The sequence below is a fragment of the Rhipicephalus sanguineus genome, chromosome 9, assembly GCF_013339695.2.
Source record: "Rhipicephalus sanguineus isolate Rsan-2018 chromosome 9, BIME_Rsan_1.4, whole genome shotgun sequence".
Classification (NCBI taxonomy): Eukaryota; Metazoa; Arthropoda; class Arachnida; order Ixodida; family Ixodidae; genus Rhipicephalus; species Rhipicephalus sanguineus.
Window position 1 is genome coordinate 28,176,151 of NC_051184.2, and position 13,964 is coordinate 28,190,114.

General features: G+C 45.8%; 1 protein-coding gene across 1 annotated transcript in view; it reads left to right on the top strand.

Annotated features, from left to right (window-relative positions):
• Window positions 1-548: 548 nt before the first annotated feature.
• The window catches only part of LOC119405406 (ras and EF-hand domain-containing protein), a 39,908-nt gene continuing 26,492 nt past the window's right edge, over window positions 549-13,964 (top strand). The window contains exons 1-2 of the mRNA XM_037672246.1: window positions 549-852; window positions 7,710-8,475. Coding sequence (XP_037528174.1) covers window positions 8,012-8,475 — 464 coding nt within the window. The 5' untranslated portion in view covers window positions 549-852; window positions 7,710-8,011. The remainder of the gene's footprint in view (window positions 853-7,709; window positions 8,476-13,964) is intronic.

Below are 13,964 nucleotides of genomic sequence, written 5' to 3' on the forward strand. Positions count from 1 at the left end.
AAATGAAAAAGGGGTGACACCAAACATAGCGCTATGCTTAAAACCATAGTGCAACATCATCCCGCGCAGCGTTTTCATGTCGGAACCGGTGAGGTACCTTCGATTTTGCATTGTATATGCGTTCTGCACCGCTTTAACGGCACGGAACAGCACAGCTTTGGGCATATAGCTGCGACAGCTGCGACGACGGGGTGACAATACTGGCCGATTCATCGCGCGAACTGAACCTGGGCGCCGGCCTTGAGCCACTGAGAGAGCTCGTGGATAGAGCTATGCGTCATTTCGCCTTGCACAGGGCGCAGAGAGACAGAGCACACACACACACACGTGAGGTTAGAACAACGAGTAAAAGTTCTGCTGCAGTGCTGCAGCATGAAAACAGACGTTCGAGTTGGGGAGGAGGGAGCCGACTTTGTTTTCTGTTTGGATTTCTCCATCCACCGCCACATGTTCTCCGAGTGGGCGGGGCGTGGCGACGTCACGCGACACGTAAGCGCCCCCCACGTGACCAGCGGACGCACGACACACACCTCTCCGCATACTGCTGTCGTCGGTGACGCTGCGCGATGAGTCGGAGTTCGGCGATAGCGTGCGTGCGTTCGACGGCACTTCGCCGTCGTGACTGACGTCAGCACGACGCTGTGTATTCTGGTGTTCGCGAAAAATGTGGAACGTCGCGAGTGGTTTTGTTCGTTAGTGTGGAAGACACTATAGAGGAACGTTGACTCGTCGAAACTGAAACATTCGAGTGGGCATGTTGGATACCAACGTCTGTTGTGATACACTGCAGTGGTGGCCGCCGGCAGTGACCTTACCGGGCCAAGCTTCGTAAACGTGCCCACAAGCCGATTCGTACGTACGGTGCCACCTCTTCCCCACCTTCTACGCACCTCCTAATTTGGATATGCCACTGTATATCCTGTTACAACGACGTGTACGTTCAACGTTCATATTTGCAAGATGGTTACTACATTGTTATTCTTAAGAGCGTATGTTCACAAAATCGTCGATTTGGAGTATTCTCGGGCGACATCGTGTAAGCTGTGGCAGCTTATCAGTGGCTAGATTGTGGCGTGCTTGGCTCGAAGGCGTGGGATGCGATTCTCGTCCGCGGCGACCGCTTTTCGATGAGGGCGATATCCTAAAGCATCGGTGTACTTAGATTTAGGTGCACGTTAAAGAACCACAGCTGGTCAGAATGAATACGGTAGCCCCCCGGTAACGCGCACCTTATAATCATATCGTCATTGTGGCACTTAAAACACCAGAATTTGATTTTTATTTACCGACTTACGCTCCTTCTGCTTTGTTTTGATAAAAATACGGCAAATGCCATGTGAGGCCTGGCCTAAAAGAATAAATAATTGAAAGACTGCGCCGCGACGGTATGTGTGCTCTCTTGAAACGAGTGTTTTTGAACTTGTAGGACTGTATATATGTATATATGCATATAATTTTTGTTTCTTATTTTTTGTCTTAACAACTATGTGGAAAGGGGTGGCCGTCACCAAATAATGGTGACAACTACTCCTTCATTTATATTCTATTTCAATAAAAATAATTTCGAATGACAGTTGATAACCCCAGAGCGAGGGACACGAAATAATAATTTGATACGTGTCATCGGCCTTATATTATGCATCAGATTAGAATGTACGATATAGCCCAGAATCGCGAGAAGTGCAGGCTCTCGCTTTCCAAATGGGAAAGCCGATAACTAACGCCCCATCGATGTAGCAGAATAAGTGATAACGGAACCTCAGCCAATGGAAGAAGATAACCATGCGGACTTATGAGGAAATTTGTGCTTATTGATCGGGTTGACGTAAGATAATGTGGTGTATATTTCGGACAGGCCTTTTCCTCCAGCCGTATGCTGTATTAGGGAGCTAGTAAAGTCTGAAGGAGGTTTAGCAAGTCATTTAACTGGTTACAATTATAAAACATATACAAAGTTTGAATCACATAACTTATTATCCGATTGGCATCTGATTATGCTGCAATATCGAATACGATGACTATATACTTACTTAATTACAAAAGAAACAGCTATGATACATTAACTATTTGAAGTCAAGTGTCAAATATTACAGGTTAAGGAAATATACAAGCGTTAATTCATTTAGGTGCCTTACAAATATTTTAGTTTTGCAAATATTTACGTTAGAGGCCGTTATAGCTGCCTTTATGCGCTTGCGACTCACTTCGTTAACGAGAATGTGGTTTTCGTTGCCGATTTCGAGACAGCGGGGCTCTTGCCGTGACGTCACTGTCTGACGTCACAAGCGGGAAAAGGCGTTAAGGCCAGCTTCCGATATATGCAGTCTCCGAAAGCAGTGACATTTCGAATGAACGCCTTCTTTCCGTCCTTTCCACCTGCACGGTGCTCGCGCATTCTTCTGAGAACCGACGTCGTCAAGGCAGCTGCGTGTGCTTGTACAATGCGTGTCTGTGACGATTCGCCGGTGTCCATCGATACAGTGTAGGTTCGTTCGTCATCTTTACGCTGCTGTCTGGTAACGTGGGTACTTACGTCAACCTTGGTAGAACGAAAAAAAAAAGACACTCGCAAACTGACAACTGATGCAGCAGTCCGTGTTAATAATAACATCTGGGGTTTAACGTCTCAAAACCACGATATGATTGAGAGACGCCGTAGTGGAGGGCTCCGGAAATTTCGACCACCTGGGGATCTTTAACGTGCACCTAAATCTAGGTACACGGGCCTCAAACACTGGAGAGTTTTAGCAACTTACGGAAATACGGTACGCAAATACGGTAAGGACGTACGGTAGCATTCCTCCTTTCCCGCTGGTTGTGGTTTGGCCGCTCAACGACCGGGAAAGGAGGAGCGGTACCGTACTGCCTTACCGTATTTCCGTAACTTGCTAAAAGACTCTATTTTCGCCTCCATCGAAAATGCAGCCGCCGCGGCCGGGATTCGATCCCGCGACCTTCGGGTCAGCAGCCGAGCGCCATAACCACTAGACCACCGTGGCGGGGCAGCAGTCCGTGTTCTCACGTCTTTCAGAAGTACTAGGGTACGCACACTTGCGCGAAATAATAACACCGATGACTTAGCCAAGGGTGGAGGAGGAGGGTTTAGGGGGAGTTCAAATCACCCGAATTTTTTAGTTTTCGTATGTATGTATGTATGTATGTATGTATGTATGTATGTATGTATGTATGTATGTATGTATGTATGTATGTATGTATTATGTATGTATGTATGTATGTATGTATTATGTATGTATGTATGTATGTATGTACACCCGCACAAATACAAACATACACACGAACATTCAGAACGAGTAATTGAAAGCCCCCTCCCCACCCCCCTCGAAAAGACTCTGGCTACACCTCTGATTCATACTATGCTATCGAAGAGTCTCAGAAAATGCCGAAGGAAGTCCGCCGTTCTGGTCTGTAGTTATGGTGTTCGACAGCTGATACGTAGGTCGCGGGATCGAACCCTGGTCGCGGCGGCCGCATTTCGGTGGAGGCGAAATGCTGGAAGCCCGTGTGCTTAGATTTAGATGCACGTCAAAGAACCCCAGGTGGTAGGAATTTCTGGAGCCCTCCTCTACGGCGTTCCTCATAATCATATTGTGGTTTTGGCGCTTAAAAACCCAGATATTGTCATCATTGCTTCTTTCCTTTCGCAAGAAATGTACGGCGTCGGCAAATAAATACTTACGCGAAAAATAAAAAAAAAAGAAAGGAAGGACGTTTTTGGCGTATGCCTCAAACAGGCGGCCAATACCGTTGGGACATGTGTCGGACGCGAAGCCGTGACCTACATTTTCAACGCGACACGAAAGCATAGCTTCCCGTGTGGCCCCTAGGCACTGCGTGTACCGCGTGCCACGGTCACCGACAGTCTTGACAACCTGTCCTGCAAGCCATCTGCTGCGCTCTTTGTTGAAACGGCCGTTAACTTTTCCATTTTTGAAACGGATTAAGAGTAGTTCGCTGCTTCTATAAATAGCAAGATCTCGATGTATGCACACACAAGGTTCAAATTCATCAAAACGAACTGGATGGTATAGATAAAATAATGTCGTTCATGTGTAACAGCTGCTTAGTCTGTAGTCTCGAATAGTACGTATTATCTTGTGCAGGTGACAGTGCGTATGTATGTATGTATGTAGTATGTATGTATGTATGTATGTATGTATGTATGTATGTATGTATGTATGTATGTATATGTATGTATGTATGTATCAGTGCTGGGCAGTATCGAAGATACATGTATCTTAGATACTATCTTAGATACTCTGTGGGTATCTTGTATCTGTATCGCGATACGCCTCGCAAAACGAGTATCTGTATCTGTATTTCCGATACATTCAGCAATGTATCGTGTATCTTAAGATACAAGATACTGCTATAAAAGCACCACCCCGCTAAACAATAAACGTCGACCGGAATTCCGGTTCTCCAGCTGATATTGCTGCCACTACGTCACCTGAATAAAACTAACGACAGTTACATTCTTGTATATTTCCGCCAGAGCGCTCCAGCGAGCACAGATGATGAGGTTTAGGCGTCCCTATTGGTGGAGCAGAGTCACGTGATGGCGCTCGAGCCATCTCGACAAAAACAAGTGTGCGAACGTCTACGCGCAGCCTACCCTTTTTTTTTTCCTAGATGTTTTCTTTCTGTTTAGTTGTGTTGATTCATGACACTTGTTCATAGCCACTGCACTCTGCTGCATACTCCAATGCGTGCGGCGTCTTTCGCACAAATTCTGATGCCGATATACTGTCGCTATCAAAGTTTGTCTAGCGTGGTGCTTCGTTGCAAAGTCTCAAGAATGCAAGAATGGGGCTGCTTTGCGTCTCGCGGCTTTCACACATCAGCGATATGAAAGATCTCGAGGAGGTAAGCTTGACTTGCATAAGTAGGATGAGATTGACATACATGCAAAGGATATTCTAACGACCGTCCCTCTATCGGTGCCGACGTTAGATGCAATAGAACGAGCATTTACGTAACAGGGAATATTTTGACGTACTGTGTCTTTGTTCTTCCTGTTAAATTGTTAGAGAAGTTCTTTTAATGATAATTTGATTGTTAGCACAAGTGCTTTCTTTACTGTCGTCCGTTTGCATCCCATACATTACCCAGTCCTCTGCATACCTTTAACAGTGAAGCTGTTTAGCAAACCCTCCCTTCTCCGACGAACCAAAAGACTATCATCATCATAAACGGGTATGTGCCACAGAAATGGGGTCAGTTCTCCTACTCACCACTGGTTCCCTAAAAATGAAGAAGGCAACAGTTAGCCGAACAAATGGCTGCGAAGCGACGGCAGCGAGCCGAAGACCCCGAGTACGTACAACGAGAGAATACTAGGTAACGGAAAAGGCAACGGCGGCTTCTAGAAGACCCCGAAGCGATGGAAGGCCTACGCCAACGACGATGGAAGGCGCCCGATGCCGTCCGGCTCGTCTATATACTCGAAAGACGAAGACTGGTCCTAGCCATAAGCTGATCGGTCTCATGCGCCGTAACTGCAAAGTTCATCCCCGCTACAGCCAAGTTCAAGTAACAGTTCAAGCCAAGTTAAAGCAAAAGTTCAGCAACGTTACAGCCAAGTTCAAGCCAAGTTCAGCCTCGCCAGAGCCAAGTTCGAGTCAAGTTCAAGCCTCGCTACAGCTAAGTTTAACCTCGCTACTGCCATGTTCTGCCTATAGATGCAGAATAAATATGCATGAGACCGATCAGCTTCGCTGCGTATCGAGCTTTGCGCCGCATAGTGCACGTTTTGCGCCATCTTTTTCTCCCGTCTGTTTATTGTTATATGTCTTTTGTAAAAACCGTTCTTTGCTTTATTCTTATTTTTCAATTGTCTGCCAACGTAGTTTTTTTCATATTTCGCAGGATTTCTTTAAAAGTCCGAAAATATCCACCACGCAGCATGTACGCTGTCAAAAAAAAAAAAAAAAAATGGATCGGTCGTTTTCAAATGCGCTCTACGATGTGTCGAAGCACAGTTGGCCCAAAAGTAGATATTAAAAATGTCGCATAATTGACCTTATTTAATTAACCAGTTAAGCTTATGACAAAACATGCCATAAGGAACACCACGTGACGGTACACCAAATACCTTTGGTTTCATTCAGCGGCAGTTAACCACTTGTTTTTTTCATTATTTGGTTCAACTTACGTGAAACACCCTGTATACTTATTCACTTTGATTGTTTAGTAGGGAACCACCTTGCTATTTGACTTAAATGTATTGATTTTCTTTTGTTTAGGTCACCTTAAAATATTCTTAGTGTTACAGATCTGCAGGTAAGCAGAGCGAGTAGTGGCAATAGTGTGAATAGCTGTGATAACCTGTGGCGCTTTGTGCCTCTAGAACACGTCTGAGACGTTTCCTGGCAGCTCAGGTTCTCTCGAAGAAGAAATGCTAAAGATTGCATGTTAGTGAATATGTGTCAGCGAACGCTTTACGCCATCAGATAAGTAAAATGTGAAAAATCACTGCAGTTTTATGTCCTTAATCAATTGTGCAATTATATAGTTCATCGTCTTCGCACGATGCGTCACAAACAATATCGCTACAGGCGTTGTTGCTGCTCTACACCTGTTGGCGGATGCGGCATTACAACAGCAAAAATACGCTTGCGAACAAGGTAAGACTGCACAGCGGTGTTTACGCCATCGTGCGGAAGTATCTTAATAAGGTTCTTGCAAGTAGATGGCAACCGGCTAGCAGGTCGACAAGTAGAGCCCCGACAACCATAAGTTGCAGAAGTGTGAAGCAAAAACCACTAATAGCGCAGCGGTTAAAGAGCTGTCATGTTAAGCAGCCAAACAAACAAATAAGTTGTTTAGGAATGAAACTAATATACCTTGAGCAAGAAAGTTAGTATCTTGTGATACAATAAGGTATTTTATAAAAATTAAGCAAAGTTGGTTGCAGTTAAAAAATTTTCATGTAAACACATTTTTACATAGGCCTTTCATAGGCCTTTGCTGCTTCATAATTAGATCTATAATAGAAAATTTGCAAGTGTATCGAAGTATCTTAAGATACAATTGGGAAGTATCGTATCGGATACAATTATTCCGCAAGTATCTTGTATCTGTATCTCAAATACTTCTTGCCTAAGCATCTTGTATCGTATCGCGATACAATTTCAAAGTATCTTTGCCCAGCCCTGGTATGTATGTATGTATGTATGTATGTATGTATGTATGTATGTATGTATGTATGTATGTATGTATGTATGTATGTATGTATGTATGTATGTATGTATGTATGTATGTATGTATGTATGTATGTATGTATGTATGTATGTGGACCCGCCGCGGTGGTATATCGGTTATGGTGCTCGACTGCTGACCCGAAGGTAACGGGATTGACTTCCGACGGGACGGCCACGTTTCGACGGAGGCGAAATGCTAGAGGCCCGCGTACTTAGATTTGGGTGCATGTTAAAGAACCCCAGGTGGTCAAAATTTCCGGAGCCCTCCACTACGGTGTCCCTCATAATCATATCGTGGTTTTGGGACGTAAAACCCCAACAATTCTTATTTTTATGTATGTTATGACTCATTCAGTCAGATGCAGCATACCAAAAAAAAAAAAAAAAAACAAAACCAGAACCGCGCCCATTACAATTCATGCTGCCCTATTTAAAAAGTAAACGCCTAAGCCAATAAAACGATTGTCTCTTTCATCTTTCCATCCACAGTTGAATGACAACCAGGCTGAAGGACGGGAGGCGACAGTCAGACTCCGAGGGCCGAGGGCTTTGCGTGGGGGCGTGTTCGATTTCAGCCGGTCACTGGATAATAAGATAAGCTCCTCAAGAGATGGATTTATCCTGACCCCCGCCGGGACCTACTGAAGGGGAAAAGGAGATCCTCAGAAGTTAACGCCCTGGCGTCGAAAGCCGGAACGGCCAAGCCGCTGTCCGCGGAAAGCGTGCCGCCGCCGTTGCCGAACAACTCCACAGCCGGAACCAGAACCGGAACCGGATCTGCAAGCGACCCAATGGCCACGCTGCAGCTGGAACAGCTGTTTCGCGCGTGCGACACCCGCGGTACGGGATACCTGGACCGTGAAGAGCTCCGCAAGCTTTGCCACCGGTTCAGCATCAGTAGTCAGGACGCCGACGCCATATTCGAAGACCTGGACCACGATGAAGACGGTCGCATAGACTTCCACGACTTCGAGAAAGGATTTCGCGACTTCCTCACGCAGCTCCCGGGAGGCGACACGCCGCCGGAACCGGAGTCGGCGGACGCTGCCGCCGCCGGCGGCGGCAACGCCTCCGCAGCCAACGCGAGTGCTCCGAGACCATCGGAACTGCAGAAGGCGTTGCGCAGGGCCTCCACCATCGAGTATCGCAGGGACTCCGTGATCAACGGCGGCGACGACATTGCCAAGCTGTGGAACACGCAGCGAGCCTGGGGCAACCTGACCACCGAGCTTGCCAAGTCTGGGAACGTCATCGAGTGAGTGTTGTTGCGGCCATTTATGATTCTCGTGCGCGTTTCTCCAGGGGGGGCTCTCTTGTACGCGTTCTGTGACAGGTCGGAACGAAACGTCACGAGAGGACGAGAGGGAGCAAATGGCCAGTATAGTCGAGCTGAGGGAATTCAGAAACGTTTTCAACGCACGAATAATAAAAAAATCACAGCATATCCACGGAGTGAATGATGATGAGTGGGCGACGCTGCGGAGGTTCATCGGTAAACCGTGAATCTTCCGTGAATTCTGCCCAGTACATCATCACCGACGTGAGATCGGGCGCGTTTATACTAAAGGTTCGATGAGTTATGAGGACTTGCAGCTCACTTTCATTTTACATGTACGCTGTGAATTTTCATTGTTTAGAAAACCATTGCTTTAGAAAACAACTGGCGTCTTTCGTTAAGCAGCTGGCGTCTTTCCGTTTTGCTTTAGAAAAATCTGGCGTCTTTCGTTGGTTTATTTCATCAATCAACGGTGTTTTGAACAAAATTTTTATTGTTTAATCACGCACAGGAGAAATCTCACCAGGCACTACCTTGGAGCTAAAGAATGGCTGCTAATGGGAATGAGAGACAGAAGAAGTCGGCTTTTAGCTAACGCTGCGAATTTTTTATTGTTCAACAACGCACAGGAAAAATCTCCCACCGGCACCACCTTGGAGGTCAAAGCGTAATACTGGTTACGCACTACGACTACGACTACGATGGACGAACGGGTGCCGCCTTAAGGAGCTTCGCCCCTAAAATAATAATAATAATATCTTGGGTTTAACGTCCCAAAACCACGATATGATTATGAGAGACGCCGTAGTGGAGGGCTCCGGAAATTTCGACCACTTGGGGTTCTTTAACGTGCGCCTAAATCTAAGTACACGGGCCTCAGACATGTTCGCCTCCATCGAAAATGCAGCCGCCGCGGCCGGGATTCGATCCCGCGACCTGCGGGTCAGCAGTCGAGCGCCATAACCACTAGACCACCGCGGCGGGGCTACGCATGAAAAAATATGGAATTACTGTAGCTGAACATCAATATTGCTAGGCACTGTTTTTCAAAGCTCAAAATTGAAGAGCGGGATGACTTTAACAATATACTTGTGTTAATGTCCTGAGTGGACGCTATAGGTACGTGTTGCCACAATTCGACGAGTCGTGCGGTAGCGGGGTCTGGTTGCGATTTCCGCGAACTATGGGCGCGGGATTGGAGTAAGCCAGGCACAAAGCAGGCTAATCCGATTCGCCGGGCCCAGCGCTTACGTTTCTATCCAATTCATGTCGTCCGGAGACCGTTCTGTATCCGTTCTATCGGACGGAACGGTGCCTCCGACCGTTCTGTGCCCATTCTTTGCCAAAATGATTCACAGCACTGCCGTTTCCGGTTGCTATTCTCACGTCTGACTGTCAGACCAGCCTCCACCAATTCCGTGCGGCTCCCTCTCGTGACGTTTCGTTCCGTTCTGTCGCAGAACGCGTAAAAATAGCTGCGCCCCCCTCCTTCCCCTCCCCAGAACGCTGGACATGTGACAGGGATTCATATTCTATTCAATGTTCAACCACTGTATGCTTGGGAAGATTTATAGAACGGCGGTTTTTCCAAGAGGCCCTTGGCGCAAACACGTTACGACAGAACAATGGTGCATGCTACTTGGACACTGCTCGCTGTTGTTAGCGGGAGTGTAACGGCCTGTCAGCAGAATTGCAAAAGGCCACAGGTTTCGTCTGCGGAGTGCGCTGACACCCGTGCAATGAGTCTACAGGGTGACTGGCGTTACTTTGCCAGCAAGACGGAAGTCCCAGTCTCGATTGCAGAGGAGCAGCGGCAGGCGTGTCGTAATTGCGCAGATACTTCTAATTATATATAGGTGACGAGCGCGGCAACGTTTACACCGACTTTGCGCCACGTGAGTACACAGCCGCTTGGGGATCTGTTTACCGCAGCGTTTGTGATAGCAGGAAAAAAAAAAAGTCACCGCCTAATCATATGACTATGCTTGCAAATATCACGTGGGGAGCAGGGACGTAGCCAGAATTTTTTTTTAAGGATGGGAAGGAGGGGGGGTGACTGAATTATCCTTTATGTATGTTCGCACGTGCGTCTGTATATATGAGTGATTATATATACACATGCAAAATTGAAAAATTTAGGGGGGGGGGGGGGCGGTGAGCCCTCTCTTCCTGGCTACGTCAATGTTGGGGAGGGAGTGTGAAGTGTTAATTAGTTTGTCGTGTTACTTTTCTCATACGCCCGAAGTGAAAGCAGCTCGCACCACATGTTCCTCACGTCCGCTACTCGAGAAGCATTTTGAAACGTGATTAGTTGTGAATTCTAAGGCGAAAAGAATGCGAAAGAAACATGGAATAGAAACATGGATTCCTCTTGGATAGTTCTGGATGTTGCTGCTGACATACGTGTGTCATTTGATATTGCCACAAAACCATCACGGACAAAAAAGGACGCTCCAGGAAGGCAGTGATACATGGACTGGTAGAGAACTTTTCCGGAGGCGGGAGGGTGAGGGGGTCAGCTTATGGGAGATCTGATGCCTAAAGCTTAGTATGAGGTGTCAACACCCATCATATTATGCATCAGGTGGTGGTGCTGGGGGGGATGGGGTCAGGACATCAAGATTCTCCCCTGGATCCGCCCGTGCCAATGAAGACGACAATATAGATGAGATGCAACGCTTAATCGGAGAAGAAACAATGATTAGATTATGAGCAACAAGTCATACCTGACACGGTAATACCTGCTACGTAGTTTTCGATTTTGATGGCTGCACGACGTTCTAGATTTCAGAAACAAAATAATGAGGGCTTTTCGTGCTCCCCTTTGCAGAACACGTGTTCTCTTTGGTTTCGCTCCCAAGTTAGCTTCACGTGAGCAAGCCGAGTGCGTTTTAGAACATTATTGATGAACATCGCCTGGCAGCCGGGAATCGGGAAACAGAGCACTGGGTTTGTTTGGAGGGAAACATAGAGGGTGCTGGTTGAATGGAATTTGCTGCAAAAACCGCCTGTTTCTCGCTGAAACCGGCTAAAACCCCGGCTGCTTCTCGTCTCATGGCAAACGAAACGATAGCGAAAGAACGCCAGGGTTCAACAATTAGCATGGACACATACGCATTTCTACACGCGAATTCAAGAGAGCACGGGAAACGCAGGGAAGCGACTTTCACGGATAAATATTGCCGCAAACACGTAGGATTGCTGCGCAATGCAGCCTCAGTCGACGTTTCTGAAATACTTAGATGTGAGCGACAACTTCTTTAAAGAAAGAAACATCGATCTTTCTTACGCCGAAACACACCCATTGTCTATCACTACGCGACAGTTGAAGAATTTTCTATCCTAACCTTGAGTAGCGGGCCTCGACGACCGTGATGCAACAGGAGTTCAAATTCTCAACCGATGACTGTCGCTGGTTTCACATATCCTTGAATCCTATCCTTGAATATGCCTGTCCAGTATGGGATCCTCATGGTCAAACTCTAATCTATAAACTTGAACGCATACAAAACCGCGCTGCACGCTTTGTCAGCGACAATTATAACTTTAACTCCAGTGTTACCTGTATTAAAGGCAACTTAGGATGGAAACTTCTTGAGCAGCGCAGAAAATTCTTGCGATTAAAGTTTTTCCATTCGATCTTTTGTAATGAAATTCGCATCAACAAGAGCTTATACATGATGAGACCATACTACGTGTCACATAGAAATGATCATTCAAAAAAAATCCGCGAGATCAGCTGTCGTACCGGTGTCTTCGCTAACTCTTTTTTTCCTTTCACTACTCGTGAATGGAATAAGTTGGATGCGTGTGTTGTTGATCTCCCAGCCGATGCTTTTTGTTCATCACTACAAGATGTGTGCTTTTCGTGAATACGCAGGCATTTCTGCGCAAATGTGTGCCATTTTTTACTGTAAAACTGTGTTTTTCCTTTCTAACCCCCCTACAATAATGCCCACTTGGGCGATGTAGGTTTCACTAATAAATAAATAAATAAATAAATAAATAAATAAATAAATAGATAAATAAATAAATAAATAAATAAATAAATAAATAAATAAATAAATAAATAAATAAATAAATAAATGAGCGCGCTTATAGCAAGCATCTCCTTTTTTTTTAAAGCGTGCTTTGCGTGCAAGCTACGAACTTTGGTTCCCTGACAGAAATGGCGCAGTATGGGCAAAATTGTTTGTTGTCTCTTAAGGTGCCATTTGCTAAATCAGTCTACGAGTATTACCACATTGTAAGTTTAGAGAAGTCACGCACTTTAAAAGAGTGTCAGCTGCTTCTTGGCTGGCTTTGTGTCTGACATTCACATCCCTCTTGAGGTTCCACACGCGTGCTGTGGTTCCACTCTCTTTGTTGGTGCGAATTCACTATCGAACGCGTTCGTCTAAAGACCTAGCTGTACACTTCAGGGCGACCTACGCAGGTGTCGCAACAGGCTCCACGCAAGGCGCGAGATGAAGATAACAGTGCGAATGGCTTTCTCTAGCATCGAATGATTGCCTTTTTCATCAGTGTGCATTGTTTTCCCACACAACAATAAAGAAAAGAAAACTTAACAGTTAGGAGCAGTGGGTTGAGCGATGTTGCTGAAAGACAGCAACATCGATCCAGCCATTGCTGTAATGCATTTAATTGTAGCACTGTAGAAAGACTTGGAAATGAAATCTGCCTACACGATTGCGGTCGGCATTCCACTCGCAATCATCTGTCATGAAACGGAACGTGATCGTGACTTAGCAAATGTTCCCGCGTTCTCTGACGCAGAATGACTCATCGTCGCCTAATTTGCTTGTCTAAATTCTTGTCACATACGCAAATGGCAAATTCGCGAAACCTCTTTTGTATGGCACCTAGTCACTCAAATTCACAGCAATAATAGTTACTGGAACGCACAGGGAACAGAGTGCTCGTGAGCCTAGCTCAACCGTAGTTTAGACGCTTGCTGTATTTTGATAGCCTTAATAGCGGCGAAGGAACTCTATGTACAATATGGCCGTACGACATTCTACGTTCTAACAGTTTTGTGTAGCGTAGTTGCGGAGTAGAGAAAGTGAGCAGCTGGAAGAAATTTTTAATTGCCTTTGACATTATTCGTGTAGATGATAACGGTCGGTAAATGTATCGCCCGCATAGCGGCGGATATTGTGGCGGATATGTGCATGTGTCGAAGTTTTATGTAATATGGGCACACGTCGACGAGCTCTAAACGCGGACAGAAACGTAACGTTAGATAAAACAGTGCTACAAAACATTTCTGCGTAACAGTGGCAATACATTACATGTCATATACGTTCAGTACGTTGTATATCCATTAATTTTAAAGTATGTCTATATTAGCCGTGTCTCGTTTCTAGAAAATGAGGAAGTGTATGAGTTTTCTAAAAAGTTTTTGTATCATTTGTTCACTCACCTTTTCATTCACGTGCTTTTGTTTCTGGTATTTTCGCGAATACTAT